This window comes from Oncorhynchus mykiss, chromosome 22 (genome assembly GCF_013265735.2).
Source record: "Oncorhynchus mykiss isolate Arlee chromosome 22, USDA_OmykA_1.1, whole genome shotgun sequence".
Classification (NCBI taxonomy): Eukaryota; Metazoa; Chordata; class Actinopteri; order Salmoniformes; family Salmonidae; genus Oncorhynchus; species Oncorhynchus mykiss.
This window is the reverse complement of record NC_048586.1, coordinates 32,800,781-32,820,082: the sequence shown is the minus strand read 5'-3', so window position 1 is coordinate 32,820,082 and position 19,302 is coordinate 32,800,781. Positions and strand designations below refer to the sequence as shown.

Here is a 19,302-nt window from a genome sequence, read left to right as displayed (position 1 = left end):
GATCAGGATGAACAATATCTGGTAAAACCTTGATTTTATGTGCGTATGAGTTGTCCATTTTCATCAATAATAATTCACCACCAGAAATCACAAGGTAATAACGGCGACCAATAACAGTAACCAACACTGACTAAATAGGATGGTTGATAGACTAGTTATTAGTAATACCTACTCTATCAACCAACCTACCTGGTCACTACACCTCAGTGGCGTAGACAGACCTGCAGATGATGCTCAGGAACAATGACGGGTCCACACTTTGTGATGTCTGCACATGATCCCTGGCAGTAGCGGTGAGGGTCATCTTTCTTCCTCAGATACTGATTGGTCACACATTGTCTGAACAGGAACAGACAATTTTATAATGCAAGAGAAAGATACTGACCCTCTGATCGAGCCTTGTTTAAGGTCTATTCAATAAAATAGATTATCTTGAACATCTTAAAATGCTACACACCCCAATTGAATTACAAACGTGAAAATATAGTATTTTCTTCTTGAGATTAGAACATGTTATTGGACTGTGTTGGAGGGTGATGGGAGGTGAGCTCTCTACCTGCTGAGTAGTATAGGCCCTGATTTCCGGCGAACCTGAAAAACCTTCTGTAAATAATCAATTGCTTGTGGAAAAAGTTTATCCTGTAGAAAACAAAAAGGGAGTACCTATGATACCAGCAGCCAGCTAGGATACACAAAACATAATATTAGCCTGGTGCAACAAAACTTAAAGATTAAGATTATCATGTAGATGTGATAAACATGACACACATATATATACACACACACACACACACACACACACACACACAGTTGAAGTCGGAAGTTTACATACACTTAGGTTGGAGTCATAAAAATTTGTTTTTCAACCACACCACAAATTTCTTTTCAACAAATGATAGTTTTGGCAAGTTGGTTACGACATCTACTTTGTGCATGACACAAGTCATTTTTCCAACAATTGTTAATAACAGACAGATTATTTCACTGTAGCACAATTCCAGTGGGTCTGAAGTTTACATACACTATGTTGACTGTGCCTTTAAACAGCTTTGAAAATTCCAGAAAATTGTCATGGATTTAGAAGCTTCTGACAGGCTAATTGACAGTCAATTGGAGGTGTACCTGTGGATGTATTTCAAGGCCTACCTTCAAACTAAGTGCCTCTTTGCTTGACATCATGGGAAAATCAAAAGAAATCGGCCAAGACCTCAGAAAAAAAAATTGTAGACCTCCACAAGTCTGGTTCATTCTTGGGAGCAATTTCCAAACGCCTGAAGGTACCACGTTCATCTGTACAAGCAATAGTACGGAAGTATAAACACCATGGGACCACGCAGCCTTCATAACGCTCAGGAAGGAGACGCATTCTGTCTCCTAGAGATGAATGTAATTTGGTGCAAAAAGTGCAAATCAATCCCAGAACAACAGCAAAGGACCTTGTGTTGGAAACAGATACAAAAGATACAAAAGTCAACCAGTAAAATAAAGTGATTATCCTAACTGACCTAAGACAGGGAATTTTTACTAGGACTTAATGTCTTAATTGTGAAAAACTGAGTTTAAATGCTTTTGGCTAAGGTGTATGTAAACTTCAGACTTAAACTACACACACACACACACACACACACACACACCTGCATGTCAACAGGAAAGAGCTCTGACCTCATTCACACCAACATACCTTCACAAGTCTTCTTTTATCTGAGGTTAACCTTTGGAAAAAGACATAACATGTATACAATAACATTGAGATCAGCTTACGGTAAGGCCAGGAACACACTTATAAACTCTGAGAATAGTAGGACAGAAATAAACTTACTTGTCCACACTTGAGTCATAAATTATTTGTATCTTTAATTGTTGATCAGAGCTTCTTTTGGTTAATCTTTCCGACTTCAGATATACTTTATGGACAACCTACAAGAAGAAGCATTGTTGAAAGCAAAGCAGCTACTGTATTATCATCAGTGGTGTAAAGTACTAAAGTACAAAATACAAGTAGTTTTTGGGGGTATCTGTACTCGTTACATTTTGAATACTTAGCAGGACAGGAAAATTGCTTAATTCACACACTTATCAAGAGAACATCCCTGGTCGTCCTTACTGCCCCTGTTCTGGCAGACTCACCAAACACATGCTTTGTTTGTAAATGATGTCGGAGTGTTGGAGCATGCCCCTGGCTATCCGTAAATAAAAAAAACTTTTTTTTAAATGATGCCGTCTGGTTTGCTTTATAAGGAATTTGAAATGTATACTTTTACTTTTAATACTAAATTATATTTAAACCCAAAATACTTTTAGACTTTTACTCAAGTAGCATTTTACTGGTTGACTTTCACTTTTACTTCAGTAATTTTATATTAAGGTATCTTAATTTTTTCTCAAGGTTTAGTATCTACTTTTATGACAATTGGGTACTGATTATCATGTAGATACACCTTGAGATGAGTGAACCACATGATTAGCATCGTTTTTTTTTCATGTAAAGAATACATTTAAGTGCATGCATTAAATGAAACGCTTAATAATTTGAGAGGAAATAGCTAAAATGTTAAGATAATCGACACGGAACGCCCCTATTGACATTGCTCGAGCGCCCTCCTTGGTTAATTGATTCCTTACGACAAAATAGCGATAAAGACACTTACCTCCGACAGAGATGGGACTTGATGTTTACACGTATGACAATGCACAAACAAAAATAGAAGTGAGAAGGTGAAAATACGTCTCAGTGACCCAAACAGCTTCCAAAAGCGTCTCAGCTCCGTCGCCATCATATGTCCAGCGACAGTCGTGATTCAAATCCTGTTTCATTCATCGCTATCTACATAATCACAACTCACATAGATAACTATGCCGCTCCACCACTATGTTATTGATAGGTATGTATCTTATTACTCCTCATTAGGACGGCGAAACCCACTTTACTCGTGTGTTACTTGCTAGCTTTAGCCTTTAGTTTAGCCAAAGATCACTGTTCTATCTGTGACCCTGCTTACATCGCCACTTCCGGGTCGTCAGATTTTTCTGAAAAAAAGCTTCACAACAAAAGTCTTCTATCTGAGCAATACAAGGGCTGCATGCTAAACGGTAAACAATATTTCTAACCACACCGGTAATGTATCCAAGAATGTCCATGTCATGTGTAAAAATGGAACAAAAAAGGTCCACGAAATTGTATATATTTATTAACTTTTCATTGACATATTACATAGTGTGGACATTCAGTGCACTGAGTCAGACAGACATATTAGAAATTAGGATGTGAATTTGATTGAATTGTATTCCACAGTAGCCTATAGTGACAGACATGCCATATGACATTTTAATTTTAAATGGACGGTAGGGGCTTTTTCATTTGTTTTGAGTATTTTTTGGTGTTTTATTGGGATCCCCATTGCAAAAGCAGCAGCTACTCTTCCTGGGGTCCACACAAAACATGAAACATGACATATTACAGAACATGACAACAGACAACAGCTCAAGGACAGAACCACATACTACATGGGGTTGCTTCTTGCAGGAGGGTAGTCACAGAGCAGATGCAGTGGGATGTTTGTTCTGTCCACAACACCAAGAGTGTGTTCATGGAATTGAATAGGAAAACAATCAGATTAGACAAAACATTGTGAAAAAACAGGGGTGTAGCTCAAATGGCACCATATTCCCTATATTGCACTACTTTTGACTAGAGCCCTATGGGGCAGTAGTCCTAGTGTCACAACACCTAGGGACCCTGATCAAAAGTAGTACACTATAGGAAATAGGGTAACATTTGGGATGCAGTCATGGACACTTTTCCAAATGTAGCCTAAGCATGTAAGACGTACTAAAACATCAGTGCATGTTTACCTGAGCCATAACATCAATCCATTCAGAGCCACTGTAGACGAACAGCATGCGAGTATCTCTCCTCAGGATCATAACATTTTCAGATCTTAACTCCGACATCTCGCTCTCACCATTCACAATGTAAATCTATTGTTCAATTAATAAAAAGGTTAAAAAATGTATTCAATGGAAGGTTCAAAGAGGTTAAAAAATGGATCAAATGATTAAGATGTTTGATATCACCCAAACATCATGATGTTATTCAAGCATAGAACGATTCTTATTATACACTTACAGATACTGCCTTATCAGCATTATATCTTCCTGTGCCAGGGATTGGCTTGAAGGAATTTGCTGAAGAACAATTACAAAAGGCAGAAGGTCCTTTATGCCCTTTCTCCCCTCTGTGTCCTTGAATAACATATACTAGAAGAAAACACAAGAACGTTTTTTAATCATATCAATAGCTGTTTACATAATATATCGTAATACATAATTTATACTCAGAATAATGTATATATAGTGCCGTGAAAAGTATTTGCCCCATTTCTAATTTTCTCTGCTTTTGCATATTTTCTATACTGAATGTTATCAGATCTTTAACCAAAATCTAATATTAGATAAAGGGAACCTGAGTAAACAAATAGCACAACAATGACATACTTATTTCATTTATTTCATAAACAAAGTTATGCAACACCCAATGCCCCTGTGTGAAAAAGTTATTGCCCCCTTACACCCAGTAACTGGGACCCATGTCATCCAAAAAGTGATACTTTTAAATAATATGTCCATAGAACATTCTTCCAAAAGTCTTGAAGATCATCCAGGTGCTTCCAGGTGCTTTTTTGGCAAACTTGAGTCAACGTTTTGGACAACATGGGTCCAAACACTGCATTCCACAGTAAGAACCTCATACCAACGGTCAAGCATAATGGTGGTAGTGTGATGGTTTGAGGATGCTTTGCTGCCTCAGGACCTGGACGACTTGCCTTAATAGAAGGAACCATGAATTCTGCTCTGTATCAGAGAATTCTACAGGAGAATGTCAGGTCATCCGTCTGTGAGCTTAAGCTGAGGCGCAGCTGGGTCATGCAGCAAGACAATGATCTAAAACACACAATCAAGTCTACATGAAAAAGGCTAAAAAGCAGCAAATTTGACATTTTGGAATGGTTAAAGTCCCGACCTAATCTCAATTGAGATGTTGTGGCAGGATTTGAAACTAACAGTTGATGCTTGAAAACCCACAAATGTCGCTGAGTTAAAGCAGTTCTACATGCAAGAGTGGGCCAAAATTCCTCCACAGCGATGTGAGAGACTGATCAACAACTACAGGAAGCATTTGGTGACACAACTAGTTATTGAGTGTAAGGGGGAAATTGCTTTTTCACATAGGGGAATTGGGTGTTGCATAACTTTGCTAATTAAATATATAAAATAAGTATATATTTTGGGTAATTTTAAACTCAGGTTCCCTTTATCTAAATTTAGGTTTTGGTTGAAGATCTGATAACATTCAGTATAAAAAAATAAGCAAAAATAGAGAAAATCGGAAAGGGGGCAAATGCTTTTCACGGCACTGTAGGCCTACATAATAATGTATTGATATACACTGAGTATACCAAACATTTGGAACACCTTCCTAATATTGAGTTGCAGTCTCTGTCGCGGGAAAGAACAGGTGTTCTTAATGTTTTGTACATTCAGCATACATACGATACATGATATCAATAACATACTTAACCTTCCCCTGGAGCACCAGTTTTTCCTGTTGTGCCCTGTTTGCCCACAACTCCATGATATCCAGTTAACCCATGCGGTCCACGACGACCTTTTATTCCCTAAATACAATATGGAGTAGTGCAGAACAACATCAAAGGAAGTTTGTTTAGTCTAACCTTTTGAAAATGAAAGATAGTTAATCATTATTGCCAAATTAATTATTTTCAGAAAAAACTGCAGGCTACAGAGACAGCAGAGACACTTTACCATTGTCCCTCTATGCCCGGGACTTCCCCTAGGTCCATCCAGTCCTCGTAATCCAGTGTATGCTTTTAGTCCTCGGTCACCCTAAACCATTAAGTATACAAAACGTAACCATTAAAATTGAAATATTTTGGCCACAAAATGCTTCTTCAATTAGACATTTCCAATGATTGCTGTTCATTGGCATTTCTCCAAATCCAGGTTTGCTGGCTAAGGGGTTTGTTTCAGCATCTTTAGTCTTTAATGTAAGAGAATGCTGGCTATTCATTCACCTTCTGTCCATGGAGACCAGGCTTTCCAGTGGAACCCTGTTAAATAACACACACGTTGAGGGTTGAGTGAAAGTACACGTGACGTTCCAATTGGGATTGAAACTTGATTGACAACTTACCTTTCCACCTTTTTGTCCCGGGTCACCTTTCAGTCCCTTCTCGCCCTGTTTATATCGTAAACATCACATTTTCACATGTACTTTTAGTTTACTTGGTGCTAGACATACACTATTATTGTGTTAAGTATATTATTTGTGAAACTATGAATTATTAAAGCAGTAAAAGCTTACTTTTGAACCAGTGCGTCCTTGAGGACCCTGTAAAAACACAAATGTACATTTGTTGTAAAAGCAGTGTGAAATATACTGGTAGAACACAGCATTAGTTATTATGTGGATAATTTACCTCATGTGTTCCAGGTCTGCCAATGTCACCGAATAAACCACGCCAGCCTCTGTCCCCCTTCTCTCCCTAGCGATGAGTAAAGACAGACTAAAACTTATTTTGGATGTAGCACTCTCTATACCGATCCATTATTCAAACTACAGCTTATATACCAGAAAGGGAGCCCAATTGCATTTGAGATTGTGTCACTGACCTTTTGGCCTATGAGTCCTATCACACCAGGGGAACCATGGGTTCCCTCTTCTCCCTTTTGACCGCGTCGACCCTGCAAGACAATGTCCAGTCACATAACTGTCCCACTACTGAGTGTGTCTTTCTGATGCGTTCCAGTGTCATTATAAAAAGTCTCATATAAATCCTATGAATTGTTTTGTATTATAATGTATATATTCATACCATCTGACCCTTTGGTCCTTTGCAGCCCTTTAAAGAGAAACCGTGAAAATTAACTGCATAAATAATAACTTAATAAAATTATTATCAAATCAAATTTTTTATTTGTCACATACACATGGTTAGCAGATGTTAATGCGAGTGTAGCGAAATGCTTGTGTTTTTATTTTTTTTTATTTTTATTTTTATTTTTTATTTTTTTTTCAAATCAAATCAAATTTTATTTGTCACATACACATACACATCAGTTACAGTATATACGTAGACATCAAGCGAGTACTACCTTTTCACCCTTTGGTCCCCTGAGATATTCCGTTATATCAACCTGAAACAACAGTCAGCAAGAACATATGACAGACATCTAACTTGCATCTTACACTGTAAACCAACATAGTCTGAATTGTTTATGTGCTGTTTGCTATGTCCATTACCAGTAGGGCAGATGTCCGTGTCGATGGAGGAAACGGAGGAGGAGGAGGAGGAGGAGACAGAAATGTTTTGCATTTCGGAACCAACCAGATATTCTTCTTACCTGAATAAGTGAATAAGGTGAGAAAAATAATCAAGTGAACAAGGTAAGCCCCTTTTTTATTTTCTCTCTTTTGAAGAAGTTATTCATCTCATAGTTCCTTATTTGTCTCAGTCCAGCATATTTTGATCGTCTTTTTATATTGAAAACACTACCAACAATCACTACAAACCTGATCGGAAGGATGGTGTAGCTTCTGTGAGTATGACAGTACAGCCAATGATAAGATGGAGTATAAAAGCACATTGCTTTGGCATGTTACCTCAAGATCTGAAAGCAAACACTTGCCAGTTAGTTGCAAGTCAACTCGTCAATATGACTACTGTATATCATACGCTGTGGGGCAAAGCCCAACCTTAATAAGGCTAGTTTTCCTGATATCTAGCCTCCAATAACTTGTAGCATAGCCATTAGCCAGCTATTCAGAGCATCAACACAGGAGTGCTGCCAAAGACTGCAAAACCCCCCTACATCATCAACATAGCCTAAGATTTATATCTTATTAACTACTTTCAAATGTAAATATTTCCATACATTTTTTAAAATAACATCTACTGAATGTCTTACCTCTCTGTAAGCTCTGTTCCCGCCGTAGCAATACTGTTGCTTCTCTGATAGTCCTGATTGCAGGGGCCAATACTGTAGTTGGATCTCAAATTGCAAGCTTGCACCATATATCCACTTATCTCAATAAGAATGGAAGTGCAACTCTGGCAGTAGTTGAGTAAAAATAATTAAATAATGAGTAATACTGTTGCAGTGCCAAAGAGATGCAGTTTTTTAGCCTTCAGTTCATCGGGCTAAATTCTCAGAATCTCAAAATGTGTCAGGTTGATGCATTTGCTACATGGCTGATATGGTGGAACAATTGTAATTTATGATTTTTTTATTAACTTTTTCTTTTAAAAATGACATCTCTTATAGTAGATGCTATTCCTGCATCTGCATCATCTGCAGTTCCTACATCCATTTTGACTGTTGAATTAAATATATATAGACATTGATTCTTGAAGAATAGAACTTATACATGTCTTGTGAGTTTAGTTAATCTGTCATACCCCATCAGAACCCAAAATACAAGCTTATTTTACTCCAATGTTTGTAAACAATGTCAACATAAACATACAATGTATAGCTTCAAAACATGGTTAAAACTATAATTTTGATCTCATAGATGGTCAGTCCTTGCATCCACACTGTAGCTCTTGTTTATGAATTTGAGTGGTAACAGCTATTAACCAAAAAAAGTGGTGCCCGCTTTGTTATTATTAGAATTGTGGATTGCCCCTTTAACCTGGGTATTGGTCCGTCTGTGTTCAGACAGAGTGCAGCTGATATCATTAGTCCACTGTTAATACAATCCCCCCAAATAGTTAATGTCAGCAATCAAGTTTTCAAGATAAAGCAATGTCAGTGGAGATTTTTTTGGTGTTGATATATATGTCGCAAAATGCATCATTGAAAGGTTTTTAATTCTTAGTTCTTGGTTTATAGACCAGAGTTAGACCTACACCTGGATTGATTTAAACTGGGTCTGTGAAAAAATTCATTAGACCTTAATTTATGGATTTCACATGACTGGGAATACAGATGTGCATCTGTTGGTCACAGATACCATGGATCAGGAAATTAGTCTGTATCTGGTGTGACCACCATTTGCCTCATACAGCGTCACACATCTCCTTTGCATAGAGTTGATCAGGCTGTTGATTGTGGTCTTTGGAATGTTGTCCCACTCCTCTTCAACAGCCACACACAAGCTTAATGCACAATGCCAAGTGTCGACTGGAGTGGTGTAAATCTCACCTCCATTGGACTTTGGGGCAGTGGAAATGGGTTCTCTGGAGGGATGAATCACTCTTCACCATTTGGCAGTCTGACCGACAAATCTGGGTTTGGCGGATGCCTGCCCTAATGTATAGCGCCAACTGTAAAGTTTGGTGGAGGAGGAATAATGGTCTGGGGCTGTTTTTTATGGTTTGGGCTAGGCCCCTTAGTTCCAGTGAAGGAAAATATATCTTGATGCTACAGCATACATGACATTCTAGAGAATTCTGTGCTTCCAACTTTGTGGAAACAGTTTGGTGAAGGCCCTTTCCTGTTTCAGCATGACAATGCCCCCATGCAGCCGGCTGCGACCAGGAGACCCATGAGGGCGGCGCACAATTGGCCCAGCGTCATCCGGGTTAGGGAAGGGCTTGGCAGGCCGGGATTTCCTTGTCCCATCGCGCTCTAGTGATTCCGGGCCTGGCGCATGCACACTGACACGGTCGCCAGGTGTAAGGTGTTTCCTCCAACTCATTGGTGCGGCTGAATTCCGTGTTGAGCAGGAATTGTGTCAAGAAGCAGTGCGGCTTGGCTGGGTCGTGTTTCGGAGGACGCACAGCTCTCGACCTTCGCCTCTTGCAGCGATGGGACAAGACTGTAACGACCAATTGGATACCACGAAATTGAGGAGAAAAAGGGATCAAACATGAAAAGCTAAATAAATAAATGGTTTGTTGACATCGTTGTGGAAGAACAGGACAGACCTGCACAGAGCTCTGACCTCAACCCCATCGAGCACCTTTGAGATGATTTGGAACGCCGACTGTGTGCCAGGCCTAATCATCCAACATCAGTGCCTGACCTCACTAATGCTCTTGTGGTTGAATGAAAGCAAGTCCCTGCAGCAATGTTCCAACATCTAGTAGAAAGCCTTCCCAGAAGAGTAGAGGCTGTTAAAGTAGCAAAGGGGGGACCAACTCCATATTAATGCCCATGATTTTGGAATGAGATGGTCGACATACTTTTGGTCATATAGTGTATGTAGGCCTACAAAACGTTGATGAACCCTGTTATAGACTTTCAAAATAACAAACAGCCCAAGCTATATAACTTTGACAAAGCGTGGGACAATATGTACTCCAGCCTAAGCTCTCCTGAAATGAGCTACCTAAACAGGTTAATATTCTGTACTGTTCTGTAATATTCTGTATAATCAAATTGTGACTTGTGACTGTGGTATCCATTTAGTTCTTATTTTCCCCTCTACATTAGTGGCTATGTGTTGCATGTGAAAGTGAAGGAATCATTGATAAGGAAAGGAAACTGAACATCAATACAAGGTTCTTGAGATGAATAAAGAAACAGAGTTGTTCACTAGTGCTGAAATCATGCTTTATTAAATCAGTCAAATAAAACTCAAGGAGGATGAATATAGTAGTAATTCTACATCAATAGACTCAGTTAAATCAAAGTGCAGGGCATTATTATTCATGCTTTTTGCTTTCTTTGTTTCACGGTAGATGGTATCACCATGGTACATTCACTTGATGGTTACCCTGACTACTGGCAAGGTGAAATTCTAAAACTAAAACACACTCACACACACAAAATATTACCTAACAATCCTCCAAGAGGTGGCACTGTTTCTGCAACGAAGTACTTGAATTGACTTTTGTTTTTTAATGGCCAGGTGATGTTACGTTTTAAAAAGCCAATTCAACTGTCCTTTGCCAGAAACAGAGCACATAAAAATAGAGCTCAAAGTGCAGGCCGCTCGCACTTTTAGCATGTCATTAAAATGGTGGTTATGACATAGTCAGTCTGAACACAAGACCTAGTTGTGCTACTTACATGAGGGTTTATGCAAACAGCACTCAGGGTCTTATGATCATGTTACAATTCATATGAGTATTTGTAATATTGCACGCACAGATGCACGGTGCATAACATTGTCTTTCTCTGATTTAGTATAAACTTCAACAGGGAACCTCTCTACCTGTTGAGGAAATCTTAAGACTTCAACTTTTTGTTGAGGCACGGAGTTTAGTTTCAGGTTTTTCAGGGTATTCGTTTCATGTGAAACTTTCTCCTGTTAAACATTTAGTTCCTTTTGTTTCAGTTAATATTGTCATAAATAACAATTCATACATTTTCCATAACCGTTAAATTCGGCTATATACATTATGTACATGTCACAGAAAAGTGGTTCAAAAATCCTATTCATAATTATCCAATATGGCACATTTTATAACAACTTTAGACTTTAGTCTAGTTTGGCATAAATTTATGTCAAGTTTGGTATAAAAATAGTTCATATTTACAAGAACAGAAATCCAGGTCTTTATCAAGTAAAGATTATTTTTGCTAATTCAATAAATAAAAAGGTACTGGAGGAGGGAAAATGGGGGATAGAAATGATATGGTTACGTGTTGTTGTTTTTTACATGGATCGAATATGAATGTTGACAGTTGCCATGGTAGATCCAAGCTTGTTGGACAGTTTGAGGGTGTACGCTCCGGCATCGTCTTCCTTCACACAGGGGATTACAAGGGTGGTGAGGTCCTCCGTGGTCTCGATGTGGAACCGGTCACTGTCTTCATCACACTGTTTCCCTGTGCGGGTCCACTCAATCTCAGGTGTTGGGTCTCCAGAGAAAGCACAGGACACGCTCAAAGGCCTTCCTGGCTCAATGCTGACATCCTCTGGGAGAAATTCGATTTTGGGAGCTACAGGGCAATGAGAAAAAAATAAATAGGAATTAATTAAGGTGTCAACTTCTTATTGAAAGCAGAGGAACAACATACGATAGTCACTCAGACTATACTACTAATACCACTACTAGATGTATAGGTAAGGGTAATTCATCTCACCTTTACCAACACCATGAGTAAGAGCAGTCATTGAGGATCCATGAGTTGACATTGAACTAGCATGACTTGACGTTATTTCACTCGACATTTTCATCATACTGCTGGAGCTCATGGATACCATTGATTCAGATGTCATGGAGGACATGCTAGCAGCAGACATGCTTTCAAATTGTCTTTGGAAAGAACCTTCATGTGTCATTGATGCTCCAGCCATATGGACTGATGTGGCTGAGAAACTGTCACTGTGCAAGCTGGCAGCAGCAGCTCTTTGCTCCATTATAACCATTTTGGCAGGTTCTTCAACAAGAGCTGTGAGAACAACGCAAATGATGAGGTACATGGCTAAATGGTCATTTCTCGATGGAGATACTCAAATCCATCTGTGTATATTTCTATATGAATATAAACAAAATGGCGTGTCCATTTTGTTAACATTCTATGGAAAATACTGGTAAGGAAAATTAAAGATTAGTCTTTAATTTAAGCTATTAGTAAAATTTTGAGACTCAAGTTTCATTTTTCAAAAAACTTGGGAAGCTTTGCATTATCACACTGTAAGCTGTTAATTAAACAATGGATTGATGAAGCAATGACAACTTACTGATGACGTTGAGAGATGATGTTGCAGAGCACTGTCCATATTTGTTTTCGGCTTTGATGGTGTATTTGCCGCTGTCTGCAACTTTGGCCTCAATAATCTCCAGAGTGTATACATTTTTGGAACGGCTCAGTTTTGTGTTTGAGGTCATAGATACCTGTACCGAGAGAGCCAAAAGAATAACATATTCGTTTCTGTTTTGTATTAATCAAGTACCTATTCAAGTGATGTTTGTAACCTGACTTGCTTTGTCTGATTGCCCCGGATTGGATGAATACAGTTCTGTCGTATTAAATGTAATTTAATTGAAGAAATGAAATCAAACATTATTTACAAAATCATTGGTAGTCTACTCACCATTATGTTGTCCTTAAACCACTCGATTTCAGGGGCAGGCTCTCCTGCAATCTCACATGTGAACTTGACGTTCTGTCCTTCATTGACATTCTGAGAGCGTGGCTGCACAAGGAATGATGGTGCATCTGATCGTGCTTCAGTGACAGTAGTGTTGAATTGGCACTTGACAAGGCCATGTTCGGTTTTGGCTTCACATGTGATGACCCCCTGCTCGTATTGGCTGACCTTTTTGATGGTCATAGTATGGTTGTTTCCAGACACACCATATCTGTAGTCTTCTGAGTTGGCCAGTTCCATTCCGTTCAGGATCCATCTGATATCTGAAGCTCTGGGGATGTTGGCTCTCAGGGTGAGAGACTGGCCTTCAGTCATGGCCATCTGAGTATGGGATGCCTTGATTTCTGTGTAAGACTCAACCTCTCCGTAGACAATTTCCTTTTTAATAACTTGCTCTGAAATTTCTCTTTTTGTTGCAAGTGCTTTGGATTTGTTTGAGGCTAAGACAGAGCAAAAGGAGATACATTGATTAGATATTAGGCCATATGCAGAATTATAAGGTTTATAGATACTGGACTTATCAAGAGATACGTTGATTGAATAAATAATATAAACATAACAATATCACCAGAACCGGGCCTTAATTATGATAAATAATTCCTACATTGGCAGATAACTTAGCGGTTAGAGCATTGGGCCAGTTACCAAAATGTTTCTGGTTCAAATACCGAAGCCGACAAGGTAATAAATCTGTCAATGTGCCCTTAAGCCAGGCACTTAAACCTAATTTACTCCAGGAGCGCTGTACTACTATGACCGACAACACATTGCACTGCACCTATCCGGTGTATGTGACAATAAAACATTTATTTAATATATATATTTATTTAATATATATATTTATTTAATATATATATTTATTTAATATATATATATATATATATATATAGTATGCATACCTTGAATAGAGACAATGCAGCTTGTGGATGATGACCCAGCACTATTGGTGACTGTGCATTTGTAAACTCCACTGTCAGAGGCCTCAGATTCATAGATTTCAAGGTGTGCCGAATCATGCTCTTCATGAATTTCATATTTTCCACCGTGAATGAGAGTCTGCAAATGAAAAAGAAAGAAAGAAAGTAAAAAAGAATATATTTTAACCTATATTTAATACCTTTGAAATGTCTATTCAAGTGTGACTATTAAATCAAATGTGACTAAATACCTTTCCATCCTTCATCCATGAGATCTCAGCTTTAGGATCTCTAGTCATTTTCACTGTCAGCTTGACGATGGAATCTGCAGATGCGGTCATGTCCTGAAGACCAGATGAGATGGAGGGCTTGGTTTTGAGGGCGAATTTCTCAGTGGGTGACTTCGGTGTAGGGCTGGTAGGGGACTTAACTCTCTTTGGAGAGCTGATTGATTCAGGAGACTTCATCCTTGGTGGAGACGTGACTGGACTAGGGGAATGCATTGGAGGCTCTTCGTATGAGTATGTCACTGTAGAAGAGACCTCCTCTTTGGCTTCCGATCGGCGGATGGTTAGACTGAAGTGCGCCTCTTGGCTGCCCTCAGAGTTTTCCACCATGATTGAGTAGCTGCCTTCATCTGACATCTCAACAGAGGTGATTTCAAAAGTAGACTTGTACTGTTCTGTAGTGACATGGTGGCGAACAGATGATCCGATAATTTGTCCCTCACGCATCCAGGTTACAGTTGCCACTGGTTCACCGTCAACATCACATGCAAATCTTGCAGTCTCTCCCTCATTTAAGGTGAGGGACTGTGGTTTTGTTAGGATAGATGCGGGTAGAGTAGTCTTCTTTCCTTTAAATGTGCTGGACTCCTCCATGTGTGTTTCGTGTGTTTCAACAGTCTTCACCGTCTTGGAGGATATTTGGTAAGCACCTATCTTGGTTGCCACAGGAAGAGCTGGGGGTTCCTCGTCTTCGCGAGGTGCCATATAGCTAGAATACTCTCCCATGCCTGCGACATCCAGAGTGGCATAGTCTGAGCATTCTCCCACTGCATTAGTACAGACAACACGGTAAGTGCCACTGTCCTCTGTGGTGCAGTCAAGAATTTGAAGATACAGAACTCCGCTCAGGTTGGATATACGGTACCTCCTGCTCTCGGTTATCAGTTGTCCGTTATGGTACCACTTCACCTCAGCGGTTGGCTTTGATTGGACGTTCAGTGTAAATTTGGTGTGCTGACCGTATGGCACACGATGGGAACGCATCCTCACAGTGACTCGTGGGGTATGATCGAGGCTGAAGGGCTGCATACTTACAACCTCCTTCCTTTCTACTGATGTCCGCTCGGATCTCAGAACGGCTTTTCTTGACTCATATCTTGCCAGGTGGTCAACTTTTGCCAACTGTACAGTCTCCACCTTGGATCTGGAGGCTGATCTGACAGTAGCAAGAGGACTAGGGGAACGCGGACGGGTTCTTTCGGGGGTGGGTGACCTTCTCCCCTCAGTTTTAGTTGCTATATAGGTTGACACATGGGAAGTTGTAGTTCTGTCTTTCTTCACGGTTCTAGTTTTTTCTTCAAACTCCATGTGTTTCAGTTCACTCTTGTAACCGGTTATTCTTTGAGTCGTTTTCACATTTCTCAGCATCTCTCGATCCTCCCTCTCCTCCAACACTCTCTGGTTTTGTCTTGGCGGTCGGAATGTAGCCTTGTCATGGCGCAGGCGAAGGTCAACATAGCTTGGACCAGCCTCATACTTAGAAGGAATACGATAGTTTTCATATAATGGAACCTCTTCACCCTCACCCACACCTTCATAGACTGTGCGTCTTGGTGATGTGTGGCGCAGTGCACCTAATTCAAAGCGTACAGGGCTAAGGCTTAGTGGGGATGCAGAGTAGCCAAGTTCTAGTTCTTCCTCAAGTTGAAGTCTCTCCTCCTCAGTTCTCTTCATTGCCAGATATTCATTAATTGGCAGGAGAAGCTCCTCGTCTGAGAGGTCACCAAGAGACCTTCTTCTGATTCTGTGATATGCTTCTATTTCAGGAGATGGAGTGCGCTGCCTTGAAGGTCTGACAGTCTCCAAATCATCCTGTGAAACTTGTGGAATACGCCACTTTGGCTTGTAAGATTCCTTGATTCTTGGCAGAGGGACTTCGTAGAACTGATCCCACCTGGAGAGACGGATGCGTTTCAGTCTCTTCTGTGAAATCTTGTCCATTGGTTCAGGGAACTCATATTGATCGCGGAGTTTCTTGTACCATTTCATGTCAGAGCAAGGTTTGTAGTGTTTGATTTCCATATCTTCCAAAAGAGCAGTTGGGCCACGTTCACGAGGTTGGGGAACATCATAAGGCATACGCAGTCTCTTCTCCTCTGCTCTCTTTTTCCTTTCTTCTGCCCGTTTCTTATCTTCGGCTTCAGTCTTGTCCTTTTTGGTTGCCTCTACTGGTTGGCACAACAATGTCGCTTCTCTCAAAGCTTGTTGTGCCAAAGTAGGAAGTGGCATGACATCAGTTCCAGACATGATTTGAGATAATCTGACCTTCTTCTCAATTTGTTCTTTCTCTGCTTGTTTCTTTTTGTCTCTTTCACTCTCGTAAACCTTTTTCACATGGGTGATGCGGTCCACCTTGAGAATGGCTTGACAACTGGCAGATCCAGCTGAGTTGGTTGCAGTAACTCTGTAACAGCCAGAATCGTTAAGTAGAGTATCTTTCACATGCAGGACAAAGTAATCCAGGCCCTCATGGACCACTTCAATTTGTGGACCAAATGCCAATGGCATGCCATCTTTCTCCCACTTCAGAGTTGGGAGTCCTGACACTCTGATTTCAAAGCGTGCATTCTGGCCTTCCCTACACTCCACGTTTGCCAGGAGACGTTTGAACATGGGCCTCAAGGTATTGTCTGCTGGTGCTGGGCGAGGTGTCACAGCCAGTTTTGCCTTACAGCTGTCATCACCAAATCTATTACGGGCCACAACTGAGTACTCCGCATCGTCATCAGCATCAACACAGTGAATCACCAATTGATAAAGACCCTTGTCGGTTATGAACGTGTACTTTTTCTCATCATCACCAGGAACAATCTTCTGGCCAGATTTGTACCATGTAACACGAGGCTCAGGGTGCACAGTGATAGTCACACCAAATCGAACATCTTCTCCGATGTAAGCTGCATGGTTGAACAAGGGCAGGGTGAACTCTGGTGGTTTCTGGAGCAGTCTTGCTGTGTCCACTCTACGTTTCACTTTCCTCACCACACGGGCTGTGAAGTACTCGCGGTATGATCTGACTCCGTTTACAAAGAGCTCTCCGTAGGCACTGTCCTCACCATAATCGTTGATGATCTTGCATCTATAGGTGCCGTCATCTGCTTTCGTGACTCCCTTGATACATATAACAGCTAGACCATCCTCATAGTCGATTTCATACTTGTCACTTGCCTCTAGTTGACGCACACCGCAGTACCATGTTACCTCTGTGGCGCTGTCATAGTTTTCAATGTTGCAAGCAAATTTGACATCTGCTCCCACATCCACCACTGTATGATTGATTTGACCACCGACTGGGCCATGTTCAAATGGTGCGATCTTTACTTTGGCAACTGTGACACCTCTCTGGGCTCTGATTGCACCGCCGCTAGCAACTCTTGCTCCTGCAACGACAGTGGCCCATTCTTTCTTTGCCATGGCCTGGTAGTATCTCTTATGCCTTGTGGTCATTATCGCTGTGGCACTGAGTACTTCTGCTTGCATCTTTAGCCAAGGATGTTCTAAAGCTTGGGCAGCAGTCATACGGTGCTTGCGCTCCTTGGTGAGAAGGCGGTTGATAAAGTCTAATGCTTCAACAGTAGGTACTTTGAAGGTTTCGTCATCGTAACTGTATTCAGCATTTGAGATGTTGTCAATCATCTGCTGATGAGTCTCGGCAGTAAATGGATTGAGTCCACTGAGAAGGACATAGACTAGAACACCTACTGGCCACATGTCAGTAACACTGCTGACCATGTCATTCTGGTGGATCTCAGGAGCAGCATACTCAGCTGTAGTATACTGAACCTTGATCTGGTCGCCAGGAGTCAGGTGTCTTGCCTGTCCTAGCTCAATGATCTTGACTTTACTGCCCTTTCTTGTGGTGTACACAATGTTTTCAGGCCTGATGTCAAAGTGGCCATAAATCTTGTCGTGTAAGAACTCAAGAGCTTCACATACTTGTCTGATGTAGTTGACGATTTCACGCTCATTCAGCTCAAAGTCGGCTGTGCCGAGGCGTTCAAAGATGTCTTGACCTGAGACGAAGTCATAGATAATGACTAATTCCTCAGTGCTGTCGAAGGACTCGTGAAGACACAAGAAGTTGTTGTGTCTGGCCAGGTTAAGTGTAGCAATTTCTTTCTTGATGAATGCTTGATCTGCACCCCTCACCTTGACGAATTTAGCCATGTATGTCCTCTTAGAGCTGGTCTCAACACAACGGTGAACGATACCAAACTGGCCACGGCCCAGCTCCTCAGCAATCATGTACTTGGTATGCACATTCTTGGCACATGAATGTGGAGCCTTTTGCTTGGGAACATCTCTGTCACTAACCTCGCTGTCATAGCCAAGGACTCTTGATTTGTCCTCCTTTGTTGTAACGGGACTACTTGGTTCACATGGTTGACTTTGACCGAATTTGTTCTCGGCTATGACTCTGAACTGGTAGCTGGTTCCTCCGAACAGGTTGATGATGGTGTAGCGAGTATCACGAGACTGGGCAACACGTTCCCATCTGTCAGATGTTGTGGGACACTTCTCCACAACATAGCTGGCTACTCTGCTTCCACCATCATTAGCAGGTACTTGCCAACTCAGAGTGACTGAGTCTCTAGAAACATCACTTGCTTTGATACCACGTGGTGGGTCGGGCACATCGGCAACATCCAGTTCAACTGTCTGTTGGTCAATACCAAATCTGTTCTTGGCACAAACGATGTAGAAACCGGCATCCTTCCTATCAACTCCGTTGGGGAACACGAGCGATGTGAATGACCTTGTGACGATGACTTGGTAGTATCCGTTGTTATCAATGAGGTCTTGTCCCTTCTGCCAGGTGATGACAGGATCAGGTTTGCCACTGAATGGAATCTTGATATTCACAATCTCTCCACGGAGGGCAGGGATAGCCTCTTTGTCCTTCAGATTCTTGGGCAGGTTAATCTTGGCAGGGACTAGATAGAAAATTGTTTTTTTTTACATCATTAGTATAAAAAAATAACTATTAGGAATGTACTAATAATGTTCTTGATATGTGGAACAAATACAT

General features: G+C 40.7%; 3 protein-coding genes across 7 annotated transcripts in view; all 3 read right to left on the bottom strand.

The window, feature by feature from the left end:
* Nucleotides 1-3,006, bottom strand: part of LOC110501777 (leishmanolysin-like (metallopeptidase M8 family)) — a 29,097-nt gene extending 26,091 nt beyond the window's left edge. The window contains exons 1-5 of the mRNA XM_021579600.2: nt 2,649-3,006; nt 1,820-1,917; nt 1,682-1,712; nt 557-639; nt 222-339 (exon numbers count right to left, since the gene is read on the bottom strand). Of these exons, the coding sequence (XP_021435275.2) occupies nt 222-339; nt 557-639; nt 1,682-1,712; nt 1,820-1,917; nt 2,649-2,777 (459 nt within the window). The 5' untranslated portion in view covers nt 2,778-3,006. The remainder of the gene's footprint in view (nt 1-221; nt 340-556; nt 640-1,681; nt 1,713-1,819; nt 1,918-2,648) is intronic.
* Nucleotides 3,007-3,174: 168 nt separating this feature from the next.
* LOC110502125 (acetylcholinesterase collagenic tail peptide) lies at nt 3,175-8,101 on the bottom strand. Its single transcript, XM_021579992.2, has 15 exons — nt 7,987-8,101; nt 7,592-7,689; nt 7,322-7,422; nt 7,174-7,215; nt 6,894-6,920; nt 6,691-6,762; nt 6,498-6,563; nt 6,383-6,409; nt 6,212-6,256; nt 6,093-6,128; nt 5,824-5,904; nt 5,579-5,675; nt 4,127-4,257; nt 3,853-3,978; nt 3,175-3,561 (listed from the first exon to the last, which is right to left on the bottom strand). Exons 2-15 carry the CDS (start codon nt 7,674-7,676, stop codon nt 3,532-3,534), a joined length of 966 nt encoding a protein of 321 aa, XP_021435667.2. The 5' UTR covers nt 7,677-7,689; nt 7,987-8,101; the 3' UTR covers nt 3,175-3,531.
* Nucleotides 8,102-10,561: 2,460 nt separating this feature from the next.
* The window catches only part of ttn.1 (titin, tandem duplicate 1), a 186,535-nt gene continuing 177,794 nt past the window's right edge, over nt 10,562-19,302 (bottom strand). For 4 of the 5 annotated variants that reach the window (XM_036959129.1, XM_036959130.1, XM_036959131.1 and 1 more), the window contains 6 exons: nt 14,238-19,207; nt 13,969-14,125; nt 13,013-13,509; nt 12,659-12,812; nt 12,058-12,366; nt 11,550-11,913 (listed from right to left, as the gene is read on the bottom strand). In XM_036959129.1, coding sequence (XP_036815024.1) covers nt 11,627-11,913; nt 12,058-12,366; nt 12,659-12,812; nt 13,013-13,509; nt 13,969-14,125; nt 14,238-19,207 — 6,374 coding nt within the window. In that variant the 3' untranslated portion in view covers nt 11,550-11,626. Of the gene's footprint in view, nt 11,914-12,057; nt 12,367-12,658; nt 12,813-13,012; nt 13,510-13,968; nt 14,126-14,237; nt 19,208-19,302 lie in introns of all 5 variants that reach the window. The other variant, XM_036959132.1, reaches the window with a different exon arrangement.

What these genes read in the sequence shown, in the direction of transcription:
- LOC110502125 (XM_021579992.2), bottom strand. Translation starts at nt 7,676, where the DNA reads ATGCCAAAGCAATGTGCTTTTATACTCCATCTTATCATTGGCTGTACT. An exon ending in TAGGACTCATAGGCCAAAAG is followed by an intron (nt 6,564 to 6,690) that starts GTCAGTGACACA and finishes ACTCATCGCTAG; the next exon opens with GGAGAGAAGGGGGACAGAGG. An exon ending in ATGCTGATAAGGCAGTATCT is followed by an intron (nt 3,979 to 4,126) that starts GTAAGTGTATAA and finishes ATTGAACAATAG; the next exon opens with ATTTACATTGTGAATGGTGA.